We start from the raw sequence: 18,635 nt of genomic DNA on the forward strand, positions 1-18,635 counted from the left end.
GGTACTGTGACCGATCTCCGCTAAAGTGTATCGAGGCTCGAAAATGCCATTTCGAGTGTACGCAGAGTGTGGCGTAGAATAGGATCAATCTCGCGCAAGTTTTCTAAGAAGTGTTCCCAATTTCTGGACCGCAGGTTCTCCTCCACGCTCGCTGGGTTGCTCATTCCCTGTCTAATATTTTCTATTAGTATGTGGCTTCTTGATGCAAGCACAATTAAGTCTTGTTGGAACAGCTCAAGTATCGACCAAATGACGAGCTGTGGCGGAAAGCCAGCAGACGTGGCATCCTCATGATGTCGGCATATGGAATCCACATCTCGTCAAGGGACCATTTGTTTTGTGAATTACTGGATGCGATGCCGCTGTCAGTGGGTCGTCTTGTGCTGACAAGTCTTTGTTCAAACACCTGTTCTGTATCCTGGCCTAGCAGTTTCCGCCAGGTGCGAGTCAAAGTGTACGCATCGATGAGGATAATGACTGTTGGGTAGCAATAAGTAACTGAGACGTCAAATGGCTAGCTTCTGCTTTTCTTACCCGTCACTGTGGAACTATCCAGATCGGACCTGGATTCATGAAAATATATCGATATGCACTGGTCAAGACCAGCAAGACCCCTGCCCTCGGACTCGGATGATGTTTCAGAACAGAATAAAGACCTTAACAACGAAGCGGCCCCGAGGCATCGCACTGGATGTTTTGCAGATGGGTACCCTGAAGGGTTTGTGGCGTATCTTCCTTCTTCATCGATAGCTCACGTCTATCAATCTTTCGCGGCCCCCATAAATGAGACCATGGTAGACTGACCATGTCAAACAAAATTGGATGACACCATCTAACAGTGAAGAAGGGTTCTGGTCGCTGCGATGTCCTTCAGAGCCACGTGTCACTATCCTGTGACGCGCAATGCTGTGCCCAAAACTCAGGATCAATGTTGTAGACTGACCCCACATCTCAACCACATCGAGCGACATCTGCTCGACCAACACAACTCTGTCGGTCATGCCCGTGATATCCTGCAAATAGTTCTTCAGCTCAGCCTCTCCGGACAGTATTTGGTCCGTGGACTCCAACTCCCAAGTTGTGAACATCCTGTATGGACCTCGTCGCGGGCTTTCTTCGAACTCCGTCAGGTTGAATTGTTTAAGTTTAATAGAAGCTGGCTGATTGAATTTTGTTTGTGCCTTCCAACTGACTACCTCAACACGTGAATAAGGATTTTCTAATCTGTGGACCATCTGGGAAGCAAGGTGCATTTGAAGGGGTTTGAGTTGCGGCGCTTTGTTAAGTGCAAGAATGTGGTCAATATAGGATGTTGGGCTGGGCTAGTATCAGAGCACTGCTGATGAGCTTCCTGGTTATCAGTATGCTCAGGGCACACCTCGGTGCCATTATCGGTCAGATGTGGGTCAGACATCGCATGTGCTAAGCTTTTTGATAAGGTACGGAAACTAGCAGGTTTCGTTGCGATAAACTCTGCGGAAGGTCCGGAACCTGATGCGATTCGGGAAAGAAGAGGAAAGGTAGGTACGAGATGGTTGGAGAGATAAAGTTTCTATTAGGTAGGGGAAGACGCCCTCTGAAGAGTTTTCAGCTCTGGACACAGCGACTGCGATGGGTGCTTACACAACCAAAGATCACCACTTAGGCCACGGGCTGTACACAACCTCTGTTGCCGTATATCTAATAGTTCATGCGTCGCACTTTTCGGGGAGGAATTGGCTAGGTGAACAGAGGAATCAATGGCAGGTGCCTTTCAAAACTGAGATGCATGTGACGATATGAAATCTACTTCCCTTGCTGTGTCCCGACGCATAGCTGCGCACGCAGATCTCAGATTGTAGAGACCGTAGAGTACCTAGCTTATGTGGAACGGTTCACAAGACCTTGGAAGCCGGCCAGGCAATCTGGGCTTGGGTTTGAAACCTGGAAGTCCACTCCAAATGAACTGAAATTGCCTAAATCATGCTTTATTCAGTTTATCTTTTCAGGGACTGAGTGGCATGTCATGCCCGTTCGGCCAGACTCGCTAGAAGGAACTCACGCTATCAATGCTTCAAATTTGTAAGCAGATTGCAGGTGTACAGAGTGAAAGTGCAACGATAAGACGCCAGAGTCCCGCTGTCTTGATGACTTGACCAAGATATCAACAATTGAATACGAGTTAATTTGGAGCAAAAATAATTTCATCCAATGCCCTAGTGACATCCACTGAAGCTGATTACATGTAAGTGTCTAGTGAATGGAGGGGGGCGACGTAATCATCTCAGGTACGTTGGTGTGTTTGATACTTTACCAGAAGACATAGGGTGATGTAAACTAAAAATACTTCTTCGCGGTGGCTTAGCACCACGTAGGTAGGATATGGCTCATTTTCAGCCGGTTGAGGATTCGGATATATACCCATGTATGCATTCTTACAGCCATCGCAACTTTCGCGAGTGTTTGGACACGGTATTCCAGCGGGCTAGAGAACAAGGATGTACCCAGCGCTCAGACTACGGAAGGGCAGGCTCGGTGATAACGTTGGCTTTGCTTCGGCAGCAACTAACAGTGCCACGGAATCAGGGTAAATATATTCACCGAGGACTGCCCTTAGTTGTCAAGCAGTTGGCTTACGAGAGGGATTCAGGTCTATGGCAATTTGATTTGTGCGGTATGTACCACTAGCGAGCTTACTGTTGATGATCACGCCGGCTAAGAAGCAGGGACAAGACCAAAGGAGAGGGGTGAATATCGCTGGAAGCATCACTCAAAGTCTTGGGTGATGGGACGGAAGGAAAGCTGAAGGCAGACAGAAGATCTATAAAGTCCACAGCACCTGCCCATGTGCAACACTCTCTTTCCTCTCCATCACACTCTCTGACACATCAACAGCGAAGACAATAATTAACTTAACTACAAAGAGCTCTCTTCACAAACAGCCTGTCTTCATCACGCTCGCCAAATTCATCCTCCTCGCCCTCTTCAGCGCCATCGCTGTCAACAGCTTCGTCGTCCCCGAAGGCACGGCCGACAGCCTCTACTACAAAACCTACGACGAAGCCGACAACAAGGTGCTCATCCCCATTATCGATGCCTCTAGAGGCAACATTGCCCGCGATCTCGCCAATCTGAGCGACAGCTCCACCGCCCCCCGCTCTGAGCTTGAAGTCGCCCCGGCCAAGTCCGTCAAGCGCCAGAGGTCTGGCTGTGGCACCCGCTACAACCTCGCCCATGGCGACTGCGACCTCGCGTACGAGAGACTCAAGGATACCTGCGGCAATGGTATTGTTATCGGTAGGAACAGTGCTATTTCTGCCGTTGCAGGCAGTGTCGTTTCGTACATGTGTACTCATAGCAACCGTGATGGTGTTTGATGAGTGATAATGATCTCGAGCGCTCATGATTGAGAAATGCTGACGAGGAATTTCAGCACCGGCGACGATATCGCCGTCGGTGCTGACGAGGTGACCAAGTTTGTGCGGCTGGTATGTCAGTGGGTATTGGCGGAAGAGGAACACCAATCTTGTGTATGGCCGCCAGCCGAGCGGTACTTGCTTTTGCCATTGCTAAGCATGGATGGACTTTGGCGAGTTGTCGAGTTGGCGAGGGGAGGGCATCGGGAAGAGAGATGAGTAGACAGGGAAATTGGGAGCAAAGAATGAGACTGTGAATGAGCCATCCATGCAGAAGGGTATTGTCAGCCACACGGGGCGTTGTTGGAGAATGATGGTATGGGTGTTGAGTTCAAGTCGAGCAACTTTCAACCAGGGCAGTCGCAGTCGCGGGCTATTAGGTGTTACATAACTTAGCAATAGACCCTCATGGCATCACAAAGCAGCATGTGTCTGCATACCTGAAGTACAGAAAGCCGTCTCTAGGGTCACTTCGGCCAGCCCGCTGTGTGCAAAGCCTGAGACATATCGCCTGGAGACCTGAACCCCTGAACCCTAAACCCCAGAGCCCTTGATTATGCAGGTACCAAAACCGTTAGGTCCTACATTTTTGAGACCCAATGATGGCCCTTTCGTTCGCCACCTACTTTCCATCAGCCTTTCGAAGGCTTTTAGTCATTTTTAAAATTAGAGTGGGACTCAGCTTGCCGCCAGGGCGTTTGATGAGGTTGAACGCAACCGCCTTTTATGACTTTCATCGAGCTATAAGTCAGGCTCCGAACATTTTCGGCCAGGCCTTATGGCGAGTGACCTGCTTTTTCAGTAGCTGTTTACAAGCACGCGCGCTTACTGAAGGTGGCGTTGCGTGCTGACAGACTTGCAGTTTTCTCTCCCAAAGCAGGCTACCAATCAGGTCAGATCTGTATTGTGGCTGCTGCAAATTTTCAACTGCAATGTTGTGCCATAATGCGATAGGCAACTTAAATGACCGTGAGGCTAGGGTGGCATGTCTCTGTTATTGGTTGTATCAGAGCGCTAGTCAGTCACAGATATTGGAGTTGGGCCTTGGGGGCGACCATGGTGTCTAAGTCGGCGATCAGGAAAGAGTCAGGACAGGCGCTGACATCTTGCGGCCAGTATAGATGGTAGCATGAAGAATTACCATGGACAGGTATAAAGGGACGGCCCCGAATCACCTGCCTACCTAGTAAGTCTCTTCTCAAACTCAGCCATCACACTCAGCAGTTTTCTCTCAACTCTACCAATAACCTCAACACTCCAACCGAAAAACACGAATATCACAATCTTCAAAGTCAACCCAGCAAAATGATTGCAATCAAGTCCATCCTTGCCCTCCTTGCCCTCGGCACTGCCTCTGTTCTTGCAGCTCCTGCTGCAAGCATCAAGTTCTCGCCTCGTCAGGGTAACGAGGTTTCCGTCTTTGCCTGTACCGAAGCACGCTTCACCGGGGAGTGTCGCATGCTCCCGACACCGGCCGAACAATGCTGTAAGTTTGGCTCACCAAGTGAATATCAATTTTTATGAAGCTGACAGGGCCAAGTCAACATTGATCCGGCCTGGAACGACGTTATCAGCTCCATCCAGAATCTTGAGAGAGACAGGTTCAAGTGCAAGTGGTTTGAGTAAGTGGCTCTTGACAACCTAGAAGGGAATGTTTGCGTGTACTGACAAGTGAATCGAACAGGCACCAGAACTGCGAAGGAAAGGAGTACAAGAACCAGGATGATGCCGATCTGACGGATGGGAACGGCTTTTTCGATGATCGCATTACTTCTTGGTTTTGCGAGAGGAAGTGATGCCCGAGAGGAGAGATATCATGACTGATGGCTGGCCATCATGTTCTAGGTCGAATGTCGACAATATGGGAGTTTCATGTTTGGGTTTGTTATTATTGTGTGAGATTAGTACCTAGATACCTACACAAGCTCGTTAAATGTTTCTTTGTCTTGTAACCCGAAGTTGTCTGCATGAAAAAGGACTTCAAAACATACAAGTCATCTATCCCGAAGTTAAGATTCTCTTGACCGGCTGGCTTCCGTTTGGGGGTAGGTAGCTCTCTGCCGGCTTCATTGTGCTAATCGAAGGGCGGGGTCTCAGAAGCGTCCAACTCTTGGGACTACTTAGGTACCTACTCCCGTTACCTGTAATGGAGGTTCACGACACCAACCTAGTTGGTAACTTGTCACTTTGAAACCGGTGCTCCATCAGCTTAAAGATTCTTCATGCAACTTGAGTTTCCATGCACCAGCCCTGCGATAGGAAAAGGTCGGGAGCCTTTTACCATGTCGGCTACGGGCTGTTGACGACCGCTATTGCCGACAGCCGGACCGCTATTGCCGACAGCCGGACCGCACCACATCCCTTTGCACCTCTTGTTTGCATCGGTGTTAACCAGCTATGTAGTGGCTCTTCGACTGGGTCGTCGGCTACGCAACCCCCTACCTCGTCAAATACGGCCCAAGCCAATAGGTCAACTTCCTGAGCAAGACTTTTTCGTTTGGTTAGCCGCCTGTTTTCTGTGTATCGCATTTGTTTACTTCTCTGTCTAGGAGACAGAAGGTCTGTCATCGGAAGAGGTGGACGAGACGTACAGTCAGACTTCTCCAAACGTTATTGCTTGGTGAAGCAAAGGGTCAGGACCATCGAGGAGCAGGGGTGATGCGCTTTCCGGTTAGTCCGGGGGAAAGGTCGACTCTCAGTAGTGGGGTGGGTCTCAGTGAGCAGAGTGTGGTGGCTCCGGTTGTGACCCGAGCTGCAAATTCGGATGAACGAGGAAGGGGGGCAGTGCTTGTGCAGAGATCGATTACTTGGTCAGTGCCAGTGCTGGGGCCTGGGCAGATTAACACGAGAGACGCTGGAGAGACCGGGGAGGGCTGGAAGAATGGTGTTTATTGAGGAGTCTCACCATGAGTAAGGCGGATCTGGTGAAAGGGCAGGGGGCTCACGGATGATGCTACGATAATGTCACATGTGAATATATTGTAAAATTACCTCGCATAGAGCGAACGGCGTTGGATATGGCAAGTTTAAAGCCTTTGTTGATTTTCGGAGAAAACGATGATCTTTCAGGGGTATGAATAGGGGTACCCTAACCCTTGGCAGTCCGCTCTATCTAATGCTTTTAGGCCAAGAAACGTGTGGTTGCAGCCATCAGCCTCCAACTTTTTGATTGCATGGGAATCTTCGATAGGATACTATATACCCAAAATATTGATTAAGGGGCGTATTAATCACGCAATACGGGAACCGGTAGGTCGGGTCTGCTCGATCCGCGCTTGTCTATCTCCATGAGCCGCTCCCACCACACTAAAAGATGGTGCAGATGTCTTGGATGGTATCAGTGCATCAAAGTATCAGATTATGCTGTTTCGTCCATGACCATCGCATACCCTTCCCATTGTCTTTTAACCTTATCTAGCTGAAGTCAGACCTGCGCCCCTGATGGCAAGAGATGAGGTAGAACACGAGAATCCTTTCGAGAAAATTCTCAGCGCTCAGGCTTCGGGTCAATGCGATTCGAGAGACAAAATCTCCGATTCGTGCTGTTAGACGGATGTCAGGTGCTATCTTGCCGAACAGCACCGGCGGCCCAGGTAATAACAAGGCCGATCAGCACACCCGAATCTGATTTCCCCAAGAGCACAAGCCCGGGACAAGATGCCCAACGGGGCGCTTCCCCGCATTCCAGCTTGGGGAAGTTCGGTCGACTACGATCCGGGGTTACATTCTGGGCTTCTTTCGGCTGCGCAGCCCAGGGCCGCTCTTGGCAAGACGCTGTATCGATCGGCTACAACCCTGGCCCACCCTATGGTTTTTGCTGCAAGGCACGACCGTTTGCTCTCAGGCACGAATAGAGTTGCCGGCTTGGACTGTCAACCAGGCCAAGTTCGCGGCCGGAAGCCCGGGGCCGTCGCTCCGGTTATTTTCTTGTCCCGTGTCGCCCCCGGCTCGGTTCGAAATAGCGGCGGCAATTCTTTATGGGACATCTCCACAATGCGGAGGAGGACCAGAAGGTGATCATGACGGTGAGGTCAGAAGGGGACATGGATGGAGCCTACCCTCCGAGCCGAAGGCAAAGTGACAGTAGCACCAAGCATTAGCAGCAACCACCAGAGAAATGCATACTTAACCGACGCGATCCCTCTCTTCGGTTTCCTTCCCCTCTCCTTTCTCGTCACGGTTCCTCACTACTCCAGTGTCATCACCAACCGCCACCATGTCCTCCCTCGCCACTCTTCTCACGGCCGGCCTCACCCTCAGCGGGTTGGCTGTTGCCCAAAAGCCCGGTCCCACCAAGGAGGTGCACCCCAAGATCACCACCTACCGCTGCAGCAAGAAGCACGGCTGCAAGCCCCAGACCAACTACATCGTCCTCGACTCGCTTGCTCACCCCGTCTACCAGGCTGCTGCTCCTCAGTATGGCTGCGGTGACTGGGGCCAGAAGCCCAACGCCACCGCCTGCCCTACCAAGGAGGCCTGCGCGAAAAACTGCATCATGGACGGTGTCTCCGACTACTCGGCTTACGGTGTCACGACCAATGAGACGGCCCTGACTCTCGAGCACATTCTCCCCAACGGAAAGTTTGTCAGCCCAAGAGTCTACCTTTTGGACAAGACCAAGCAGAAGTATGAGATGCTCAAGCTCACCGGCAACGAGTTCACCTTTGACGTCGACGCCACCCGCCTTCCTTGCGGCATGAACTCTGCTCTGTACCTGAGCGAGATGCCCGCCGATGGCAACAAGAGCAAGCTCAACAAGGGCGGTGCTTACTACGGCACTGGTTACTGCGATGCTCAGTGCTTTACCACCCCCTTCATTGGTGGTGAGGTATGTTGATTTCCATGTTATCATTCGGTTTTCATCCTAGCGAGGTTTACTAACGCGATTGCGGCGAAATAGGGCAACATCGAAGGCAAGGGCTCCTGCTGCAACGAGATGGACATTTGGGAGGCCAACTCCCGCGCCACCCACGTCGCGCCTCACACGTGCAACAAGCCTGGCCTCTACCTCTGCGAAGGCGAGGAGTGCGGCGGCACCAAGGCCGGTGTCTGCGACAAGCCCGGCTGCGGGTGGAATCCCTACCGCGTCAACGTGACTGACTACTACGGCAACTCGGACGAGTTCAAGGTCGACACCCGCCGCCCTTTCACCGTCATCACCCAGTTCCCCGCCGACAAGAACGGCAAGCTCACCTCCATCAAGAGGTTCTATCAGCAAGATGGCAAGACCATTGAGACGTACTCGGTTGACGTCGATGGTCTCCCCAAGGTTGACGGTTTGAACGACGAGTTCTGCGCCGCTACTGGTGCCGAGAGGTTCCTCGAGCTGGGCGCCCACAAAGGCATGGGCGAGGCGATGACGAGGGGTATGGTTCTTGCTATGAGCATCTGGTGGGACGAGGGCGGCTTCATGAACTGGCTCGACAGCGGCGAGGCTGGGCCGTGCGCACCTACTGATGGTGACCCGAAGAATATTGTCAAGGTTGAGCCCTTCCCCGTTGTCACTTATGATAACATGAGGTGGGGTGAGATTGGCTCTACATTCAAGGTTGAGAAGGAGGGCAAGGGCAAGGGCAAGGGCAAGCACAGACGCTCGATTCAGTAGGCGATGTCCAGTGTCGAGGGGGGAGAGATAGATAGGAAGACAAAAGCATAGCCCGCGGAGGGGGAAGTACATAATGTAGTACCATGTTCAGATATGTATTCTTTATGGATTATTAGACCATCAACACATCGCTGTTGAGATATTTGCCATTTGTATATGGCTGTGCATTGCATTCGGTGACGCTGAGTGTGTGGAAAATTGATATCTCGACTTGTGATCAATATGTGGAAGAATAGTAGCACTGCGCTGATGGTATGACCGTAGACTTGCCCCTTTCAATTTCGAACAGGAGAACTTGCGCACCAGGGTTAGTTTCCAGGAGACACTATATGATATTCCAGAGGCTAACTATCTAGCGCTAAGTCAGTGACCGCTTACCCCTACAGTGCGAATCTTCTGGTCTTCGGTAACCACCAGGTGCATGACACTTACCTGCAATGGGTGCATTTGCTACGAGACTAGGGATTTACGCCTGCTCGTTTAGCCTTGTGTTAGCACTCATGGCAGGCCTTATGAACAACACGTCGTGGCGAGCGAGGAGTTTAGTCGAGTATCACGACTCACTGGAAGCATGGTTCCAGGTTGTCAGCGTCACAACAGGACCATGACTACCGTTGGCGATAGCTTCATCACGAGGATGGTGAGCAACAGATTACGTGAGCTCAATGGCGATGGAACGTGGCTACGGTCGAGTGATATGGTTCCACTGCCCGTCAAGAAGCCCTCGTCTCTGGATCAGAGCGAGCAGTGTGTATATAAGGACACATCATCGCTTTTAAACATTACTCTCTCATCACCAACTCATTCACCATCACCACCACTAGCCAAACAACCTAAACCAACACCACCAAGATGCCTTTCACCTGGTACCGAGACCTAGTCTCCAACTTCCTCCCCATGGGCCAGTAGAAGCCTTTTGAAGAAATCTTCAATCTCAACAAGCCCGAAATGTTCTAAACCGGCAACACCGTCGAGGATATTGGCCCTATCTGGAGCGCCGTCCTCGAGTGTGCCAAGAATCAGCGTCAACGAGCGCGTCATCTTCTGCATCATCATGCAAGAGTCCAGCGGCGACGTCGGTGTCCGGATCACGTGGAACATGGACGAAGTGGCGACTGCCGGGCTGATGCAGGCTTTTGGCAGTCCTGGGTATCCCGGGCAGCATGGTCTTACGCAGGTATGTGGAGACTTTCGACGAAAGAGGGAGAATCTATCTACACTGACAAGTTGGTGGTAGGATCAATTACTGACATGGTCCGCCATAGAACGGAGCACTACAAGCGAAATTGGAGGGAGTTTGGAAACCAGTGGAGTACGGATACTATTTACAAGGCTTTGAGGTGCTTATAATTCGGGGAAGGTGAACCAGGGGAATTTGAGTGATGGGTTGGGGGCTACCGCGGCGTACGTAAGTGATATGGCGAACCGTCTTTGTGGTCGTCTATCTTGAGTGCCGCCTGGGGAACAAGAACACGGGGGCGGAGGACCTCAAGTTGGTTTGGTTTGGATTCGTAATTAAATTTACACATTTCCGGGCGGAAGAGTACAGTTCGATTTGTTTTCCGCGGTTTTTATTTCCATCAACCTCCTTCTCTAATCTGTTCGACACTGGAACATCATGCTGTGAAACGAGAGGTTCTTGTTTGGTGGGATATGTGGTGAGTGAAAATTTGCCCAATCCAACTACAGAAGGAAGGCGGAATTAGGTGGACATTCCAAATGATGGGAAGTGGCGGCGTACTATGATCAATGGATGTGTCAAATCCATCTGAATATACCTTATGACTTTACTCCCAGAAGTCGAAAGCCCTGTTTGTCGGAGACTTCTCAAGGCCCACTCAGACTTGCGTTGATGGCGTTGGAAATGTTGCAACTCCCGTTGTCTAAAAGTCAGAAAGTAGACATTGGTCAAACCACATATTGTTACGCACAGTTTCCTCTATTTTCTCCTCATCTCATCTGTGCCCCTTTTTTCATTAGTGCCCCAAGGCCAGCTGATTACCACGCCGCTACACGATTAATATGTGCACATCAGCCATGCTCGCCGGCTTCATGTCGGCAGTCCAAGTGCGATCCAGCCTGCCAGCTCCCTTGTAAATGGGCCGACTTGTTCCACCTCGGCGATCTGGTATTAGTATTCTTTGTCAACCTTCCGCCGCTCTCCCACCACTATCGAAAGGGGCTGATAAGCGGCTGGAAGTTAGAAACGGCGGACCACTACCGGGTGTGCGGAGCCGCTGTATGCTTCCTGGAATCCAGCGACGAAAGACTAAGCGCCGACAGAGAGGTCTCAAATATGCTTCAGAGGATGGGAGATCATCTTTCGGGTGCGTACGAGAGAGAAATAACGCTCTATCTTGTTCAGCACCCCAGGATGGAGGTTAACAAACGGCCCGAGGCGCGTGCGAAAGAAGCCTCCATCAAATACTACCGTTGGCTGGCGAGAGGACGCAAAGATGCGGAGACACCGTGGATGTTCAAGATTGCCGCAAAGAGTGTGCTCTTGCCCAAGACACTTGGTAGACTGCCCGTGGATACGAGGAACTCTTGGCATGGACTGGAGGCAGACGGTAAGATAATATTAAGTTCTTAAAGTTTGGTGGTGTTGGACTTGAACACTGATCAGGTATCGTATGCAGGGTTGCTCAAGATGGATCATGAAAATCCGGAAGTCAAGAAGCTTTACCGGGCCTTTTCCATGTATGAAGAGGCATTTGGGATGTTCCTGGTGAATGTATACGGGGCGCGCATATGCAAAAGGCATACGTCGACGACACTCTAGCCGGCGCCGAGGTGTCCGAGGTCAATGGAGTACTGTTGGTTGATCTCACGAGCAAACAACCGCTTATTTGTGGCATGCTGAGAAGAGCGACCAGACGAGCGATGCTAATGCACATGCGCTGCGAGATGCCTGCAGGCGAGGGTTGGCCTTTGTGAAAGTTATTCCTCGAGCGCGAGTTATCCCTTTACCAACCACTTCATGATTGGAAAGCTAACCTTTAATGGTGTTTTAGCCGTTTGCAAGAAGATCAAATTCCTGCGAACAACCACACGCGGCAAGACCGATCCTCTGCCGCCATCCTGAAGAAGAAACGCTCAACACCAATGTCACGCACTGTGTGATGTTGGTGGAGCTCAAGTGCGGGTTGAAGTACATCCTTGACCCAACAGGAGCTCAGTATGGGTGGACCGAGACTATACTTCCATATGAAACCTTCAAGTAATACCGCATGACAAAACATACCCATCACTCAGGCCACTCTGATGATCGCTCCGTATATTGGGACGAACGGCTCCATGACATCACAACGCAAACCTCATCGGAATTTCAGCAACAATATGGTCAAGACATCCCGACGAATCTTGGGCCCCCAGACCATTAGAACTTTCTGGAAAATCACGCTTTGTTCCTTGGGGAGATGGAGCGCACCATGAAGACACCGCCAACGCCATGAAGCTTCTGTGAGGCTGATCATGAACCCAAAGTAGGTTCTAGACTGTGGGGGTATGGGGAATAGTGAAGTGATCACGCTTTCCTATCCCCATGTTTCACGGTGTCGAGCCTTCATGTAAAATGTTCATTCAAAACCTTCACGGCTTGACGAAAATTAAAAAGAAATACCTGGGACGAAAGATACACGGTAATCAGATCCCGCGTAATCCGCAAGGGGTGGTTGCCCAGGTGGGTTTGGGGCTCAGGAGCCCAAAGACTTGGTCCGTCTAGAAACAAGAGATATGCAATACAAGTTCTATCATAAATTCAGTCGAACAATGGGAAACCATAATTTAAATACTTTTTTGGTGTTGATATATGTAGCAGGCGGTCTCTTTCTCATCCTTATCGGACGCTTGGGCGACAAACAAGCTGCCAAGGGTACCAGACCGGGCTATAAGGGGGAACGATCATGTTCTTACTCGGAGAAATCACTGTGTACCGTAGCTTCTCTAGCGTAGAAAAAAGGAACTTTCTTCACGTCGCATTATCGGGCGTATGCAATGCCACGCTTCCGGAGTGGCGCATCTTGACCCCAGTACTTCTCGCTTGCTCCCAGTGGGAGCAGCGGTTCAGTGAATCCTTCAGACTTTGCCCCACCTACAAACACACTTCAAGGCGTCGACCTCGCGACGAAGTTCCGCATACGACGTATCCAATAGATGGCTCCCGTTGAGGAAGACAAGCTTTGCAATACGAGAGGGACATCGCATATGACGGGAGTCCGAAGTTGCCAAGTCGATACCTTCAAGTTAGCAGTATGATGGTGGTTGTCGGTTAATGAATGTTTCTGTGCGAGTACGGCGCAGATGGCTTGACTGAATCTTAGAGGGAAACATGCTGTCTGTCACTACGCTGCTTCGGTCACCGAAAGTAAATACAAACTACCACCACATTACTAAACTTTCGCACATTCTCAAGACACGGCCTCAGGGGAGTAGGCGAAGTGCTGAAACACCCTCACGACGATGGTTGGCTGTATCGTATCGCCAGGGCTCCAGACCGCCTCTAGGTATTCTGGCGCTAGATGGTGATGCAGCTGGATAGTGCCGTTGACAATCTCTTCCCGCATTTCCTGCTGGCATGAAGCGTTCGTTGATGTATCTGTCTCGCTCCTCGTTCATGAGTAGCCACCTATCATCACTGCTCTTCTGACATTCGAGATCTCTCGAATTTTACATTTAATCGATTTCAAGTTAGATTCACCTGCTATTCGTGTGGAAAAGACTACTGTCTTCGCCGGGAACCTCATCGCACCACTTCCAGCTATCAAGCACTCACGTCCTATTGCCAGCGGGTAGGTAAATACGTGACGACTGCACTGCGTCCGATAGCTTAAAGCAACGTACCTACCTTAGATGCTTCAAGGTTATCCCCCGGAAACATCCCATTAGAGCTGGCTCAGTCACGTCCGGCGAGTTAGACCACAGACCCATGGTAAAGGATTCGGTGATCCTGCAACTGCGACCCTGTGAATAGCGCCCTTCATGGTCTCGACAATTCTATTTGTCCACGTAGGGTTTACACCTGATCGCAATCAACATGCTACCTGATTACTTTTGCGACTGATATGGCCTGACATTTTCCTTGCAAAGCGGTTCGCGGCTGTCCAAGCCGAGAAACAGGCCGTATTGCTGGATTGACGTTCTGTACTATCAAAATTCGTTCTTAGCTGTATTTGCCAGGTTTTTGCGAGGTCCAAACTAGAAAACTGCTGTTAGACTAGTAGTGCGCTAGGAAGGGGGCTTTGCAGATAGATGCCCGTTTGTTCAGAAGTATTAGCTGGATTGTACGATGTCTGCACACACCCTCTGGACGGTCAGCCTCTTTCGCTAAGGCACCCAGGACTATCTGGCCGCCACTCCGGACAAGACCTGCGGCGGCAAGGGTGGCTACGGTGCAAGGTCTCCACCGGACCGGGGAGTCAAGGACTGATGACCTAGCGGCAGAAAGTAACCATGATTCCATCAACAGTTTTTGCTGTTCGAAGGATCCTAGAGCCTAGGTAGACTGATCTTGGACATGCGAGATCATGCCACAGCGCCATCGTTGAAGGGTGGCCGGGGTTATCGTCAGTCAGACATGCGTGATTCTGGGATATAAAAGAGTCGAGTCTCGACGTCTTTCCTCCTTACTTTTGAGCAGCAGCCACAGCAGCATCTTACCTCGCTCACCTCGACACTCCGCCACCTACCACTCTCAGATTCAGCCTTCTGTGCTCCACAAGTGAGTATTCTTGACTTGCATCGGCCTCAAACCCGCTCTGACTGATCACCGCAACCCCCTTTCTAGTCAAAATGAAGTTCACCCTCGCAGCCGCAGCTTTTGCGTTCCTAGCCAACGCCGCCGACGCCGCCACCGCCAAGATCACCACCAGCTGGATCGTCAACGCCGGCCTTCTTCCCGTCACGACGTGTTATTATCATGGCGAGGACGGCAAGACCTACTTCATGGGCGACTTCAGCGATGGCTGCCGCGGCACCAAGCACGATTGGGTTCGCCAGATCTGCGTAGACTCATCAAAGGCTAGGGCGCATATCACCTTTTCCGGCGGTACCAGGAGGTGCTTCAAGCGGACTTGGAGGAGCTCAGAGTGCGTCGGAACGGGACCTGAGTCCTGCTACAAGGGCATCTGCCCCACGTGCTCCAGGGCCGAATACACCCCGACTTCGTGCACCTGGTGAGAGCTGAAGGCAGTCGAACTGGTTTACCATCCAGGAGAAGCTCGGTTGTCTTGGATGGTTGGGACTTCTCAGGCAGCCTGCCATGTATCCGGTATTCAATTGAGGCTTTTGTTTTGAAGTTTTTATTTCCATTCATTCTTTCATGAGGAACTCGTTTAGTAGTAATAGGTGACTTGGAAAATATGGGGGTTCAACAAGATTCCATAGCTCAATTCATAACGATCTTCGTTGGCTTCTTGAGTCCTTGATGCTTTTGTGAACGATTCTCGTCATTCCCCCTTGTATTATGCCGCATCAACGGGCTTGCCGGATGAATTGTTTATATGCACTCCCTAGCACGGTGATGCCGCTCTAACGATGAATATACCTGTAGTCTAAACGCGATAACATAAGCGAGCAAGATAAGGCTTTGATTATCTGTATGTTCAACCTCTCGATCCTTTGTCCATGGAAAGGCGTCTGTTTATCATCAAATTCAGCATACCAACTCAACATGACCTACTGTGACATACCATGCGACTTCCCCCTCGACGAGCTCTGACTCCGAGCTCGGTAATCTTGGAGATCCCTTGACCAGGCGAAAATGACATCCCGCCGATGAAAACGTCGGCCCTGAGCATGCAAAACGTTTGAGGGAATTGTGGGATCCTCAGCCGCTGGACAACCTGCCAAAGAAGGACCTGGATAGGATTGATGCGGAGAATACTGTCATGAGGTCCCAGCTGGAGAATGCAGTCAAGTTCATTGAAGCGAATCACAGAGTCAAGGGTGAGTAACCTGACCTAGTCCTTCAAATAGCAAATAAGCAATCTCCGTGGAATGAGACGATAACTGACTTTTGCAATTTTTTTTAGACCTCCCATCAGCCATTAAAGCTCTTATTCAGTCACGTCAGAAGTCAGCAAAGGCCGCAGCCGACGAGTTGAAAAACCGCATCGAGCATGTCTATAGCGAGCGCTACACTGGTCCGGACAGTCCATTCAACCCAGCCAGCCATGTTGCAGTTCCTGGATCCAATCAGAAAAATGCTGGATCTAAACGATCCCCACGCCGCAAAAGAAGCCTATAACTGTGTTGTCTTCCTAAGCAGCCGATGGTATGATCGGAATTCCGACCACCAGTACGAATCCGGTTACTCGAGTGACGACTTTTACGACGATGAAGACGATTTTGATTCTGAAAGCGAAACTGACGAGGGTGAAGCGAATAGTCCATAGGTTGCCCGCCTAAAGGATATTGTCGACGATAATAAGTACATCCGTGCAAAGTTCCCGATCAAGGAGCATGATGATCTGCTTGACAAGCTTTTTGTTGATGTGATCAAGAAGAGAACGGAGGATGGGAAGCAGTGGAGTTGGGGGGATAAGTTGTGTGTTTTGAATAACGAAGCGGACGATCTCCTTCCAGAAATTGGTGTTAGGAACTAGTTTCCAAAATCACGAGAGTTGTTGCAGAAGATTGAGGAAGCGAACCCAAAGAAGGAGATGGCAGTATATGAGCCGTCAAAGAGGAAGAAACGGGCATATTAGGAAGACTGAGGCGAACGTCGTCTAAAGCACCACGCAGATTTGGTATCAGGAATCGGTATTTATAGTAACTTGAACCTCTGGATCAATGCACAGGAGATGGTTTGAGCATTTCAATCTATGTTTATTTCGAACTGGCCCCCTTCATGGAGGCTTCATCAAGGTTGTGAAGGCTTTCTGGTTCTAGTTTTTTTTAAAAACCTTTTCTTGGATACGGCATGGGGCTGACACAATGTCAAGGCTTAAAAGGCGTACAGAGAACTGTTGGGTTTTTATTTCTTTCTTAGCTTACAATTCGGTTCTCAGCGTCAAGCTACCTTATACTCCGCCTTGACCGAGAAACACCGAGCCGCCCACTGTGCCCATTATTGCGCGAAAAACAACAATTCAGACGAGTCGTCACCACATTGTTTTCACCGCCAACCTTATTTGAGTTTTATTATCTAAATCGGCGATTCCTACCACCTAATCCAACCCCTCGGTGATCAGCAACACCAAATCAGATAAGGTTTCTCTACAGGAAATACACCAAGAGTAGTTGCCCAGGTGGTCTTGGGCTCAGGAGCCCAAACACTTCAGTGTAGGAACAACAAACACGCAATACAAGTTATATCCTAAGTTCAGTCGAACAATGGGAAACTATGATTTAAATATCATTTTAGTATAAATATATAAATACAGATTAATACCGCACCCGGGCATTAATATCTCCTTCTTGATAAAGTATTGGATACGTAATCCAGGGGGATTTATGCGATGTACACAGCAGCTCTTATCCAACAATATATTTCCGGCTCCACTAAAGTAAGGTAGCCGCTACCTACTTGCATCTCCACATTCTTAAAGTCAACCTATATGCTAGAAAGAAAGAACGGTGATATACAGACCACCAAGAGATCAGGAAAACATATTCCTCAAAAGAATGAACGGCTCATAATCGAAAGTCCCCTCGTTCCACTCCTTAAATTACCTCCGTCATCTTCTGTCCTCAGTGTTTACTGCTGCTCAGCCACCTCCACAGCCCCAGAGCCGCCAGTTGCTGTGCGGAACTGTCTGGTGTTGCAACGCCAGGAGCTGATGCGGTCGCTGAAGAAGCCGTCGCCATCGTGAAGATTGGCATCCTCCTGGTTACCGTAAGAGCGGCCTCCACAGTTGGAGTGTCTTGGAAGGGAAATGTTAGCGTTACTACAAAGATACAAGAAGAAGAACGGTGATTGTAATACTTACTCATACCAGACACAGTGGAAGCGGCTCTTGTCAAGGTTGCGGATGGAGCTGATACGGTCATTGTAGCTGCCGGGGACATTGACTGGGTGGTGGTTGGGTTAGGTTTCTAGCTTTTCGGGTTGAATCAGGCTGGTAATGTATCTTACAGCATGAACCGGGGTTGGATCGAAAGGTTTGGCATGGGTTGCCCCAGTGAGCGTTCTGGCAGGCAAACACAAAGGCCGTGTTCTGACGAGCCGTGATGATGCTGTCAGATGAAGTATCCACTGTAGGGGCAGCGGTGGCTGAGAGGACGCCCATGGCGATGAGGATGGTGGTCTTCAGGTTGAACATTTTGAAAGTGCGGAATGGTGGTATTGTATGTGCTAGGGTACTGGAGCGTCGTTCTTTATGCTGTGTGTGTTCGATGATGATGATGATGATGGAAACTTGAATGACGAGGAAAGGCTGCCACATTTATACTTCCTTTCAGCTCTGATCTAGCTACTTCAAATCCTTCAAGAACCGCACAATACTTGCACCTTACAGATGAATGACAAATCTCAGTATCATCACGAATCAAAACCATCATCGTTGGCGATGATGCGTGGTAAAATCTGCGCCTAGGATCATCATTCTCGGCTTCCCAGATAGGATAGCCAAAGCCTTTTGGTAGGAACACTCTGAGACATAAGCACATGGTTGATTCACTTGCAGTTACTCAGC

The 18,635-nt window shown here is 50.1% G+C and overlaps 5 protein-coding genes across 5 annotated transcripts; 4 read left to right on the forward strand and 1 right to left on the reverse strand.

Annotated features, from left to right (window-relative positions):
- Positions 1–2,681: 2,681 nt before the first annotated feature.
- On the forward strand, positions 2,682–3,356 carry QC763_401165 (uncharacterized protein; the record flags this gene model as incomplete). Its single annotated transcript, XM_062911733.1, has 2 exons — positions 2,682–2,726; positions 2,796–3,356. 2 exons carry the CDS (start codon positions 2,682–2,684, stop codon positions 3,354–3,356), a joined length of 606 nt encoding a protein of 201 aa, XP_062765318.1.
- Positions 3,357–4,577: 1,221 nt separating this feature from the next.
- QC763_401167 (uncharacterized protein) lies at positions 4,578–5,315 on the forward strand. The gene is made up of 3 exons (XM_062911734.1): positions 4,578–4,881; positions 4,936–5,017; positions 5,080–5,315. The coding sequence occupies exons 1-3, from the start codon at positions 4,701–4,703 to the stop codon at positions 5,189–5,191; spliced, it is 375 nt and encodes a 124-aa protein (XP_062765319.1). The 5' UTR covers positions 4,578–4,700; the 3' UTR covers positions 5,192–5,315.
- A 1,788-nt stretch (positions 5,316–7,103) lies between these two features.
- On the forward strand, positions 7,104–9,172 carry EG1 (Endoglucanase EG-1). The gene is made up of 2 exons (XM_062911735.1): positions 7,104–8,223; positions 8,296–9,172. The coding sequence occupies exons 1-2, from the start codon at positions 7,612–7,614 to the stop codon at positions 8,998–9,000; spliced, it is 1,317 nt and encodes a 438-aa protein (XP_062765320.1). The 5' UTR covers positions 7,104–7,611; the 3' UTR covers positions 9,001–9,172.
- Positions 9,173–14,790: 5,618 nt separating this feature from the next.
- QC763_401174 (uncharacterized protein) lies at positions 14,791–15,177 on the forward strand (the record flags this gene model as incomplete). Its single annotated transcript, XM_062911736.1, has 1 exon — positions 14,791–15,177. One exon carries the CDS (start codon positions 14,791–14,793, stop codon positions 15,175–15,177), a length of 387 nt encoding a protein of 128 aa, XP_062765321.1.
- Positions 15,178–17,698: 2,521 nt separating this feature from the next.
- On the reverse strand, positions 17,699–18,263 carry QC763_401176 (uncharacterized protein; the record flags this gene model as incomplete). Its single annotated transcript, XM_062911737.1, has 3 exons — positions 17,699–17,864; positions 17,931–18,012; positions 18,077–18,263. The coding sequence occupies 3 exons, from the start codon at positions 18,261–18,263 to the stop codon at positions 17,699–17,701; spliced, it is 435 nt and encodes a 144-aa protein (XP_062765322.1).
- Positions 18,264–18,635: the final 372 nt, after the last annotated feature.

This window comes from Podospora pseudopauciseta, chromosome 4, assembly GCF_035222475.1.
Source record: "Podospora pseudopauciseta strain CBS 411.78 chromosome 4, whole genome shotgun sequence".
In the NCBI taxonomy this organism is placed as follows: domain Eukaryota; kingdom Fungi; phylum Ascomycota; class Sordariomycetes; order Sordariales; family Podosporaceae; genus Podospora; species Podospora pseudopauciseta.

Excerpts from the sequence above, each read along its gene's own strand:
- EG1 (XM_062911735.1), top strand. The coding sequence starts at position 7,612 with ATGTCCTCCCTCGCCACTCTTCTCACGGCCGGCCTCACCCTCAGCGGG. Across the intron at positions 8,224-8,295 it reads CCCCCTTCATTGGTGGTGAG|GGCAACATCGAAGGCAAGGG; the intron begins GTATGTTGATTT and ends GCGGCGAAATAG.
- QC763_401167 (XM_062911734.1), top strand. The coding sequence starts at position 4,701 with ATGATTGCAATCAAGTCCATCCTTGCCCTCCTTGCCCTCGGCACTGCC. Across the intron at positions 4,882-4,935 it reads GACACCGGCCGAACAATGCT|TCAACATTGATCCGGCCTGG; the intron begins GTAAGTTTGGCT and ends GACAGGGCCAAG. Across the intron at positions 5,018-5,079 it reads TTCAAGTGCAAGTGGTTTGA|GCACCAGAACTGCGAAGGAA; the intron begins GTAAGTGGCTCT and ends TGAATCGAACAG.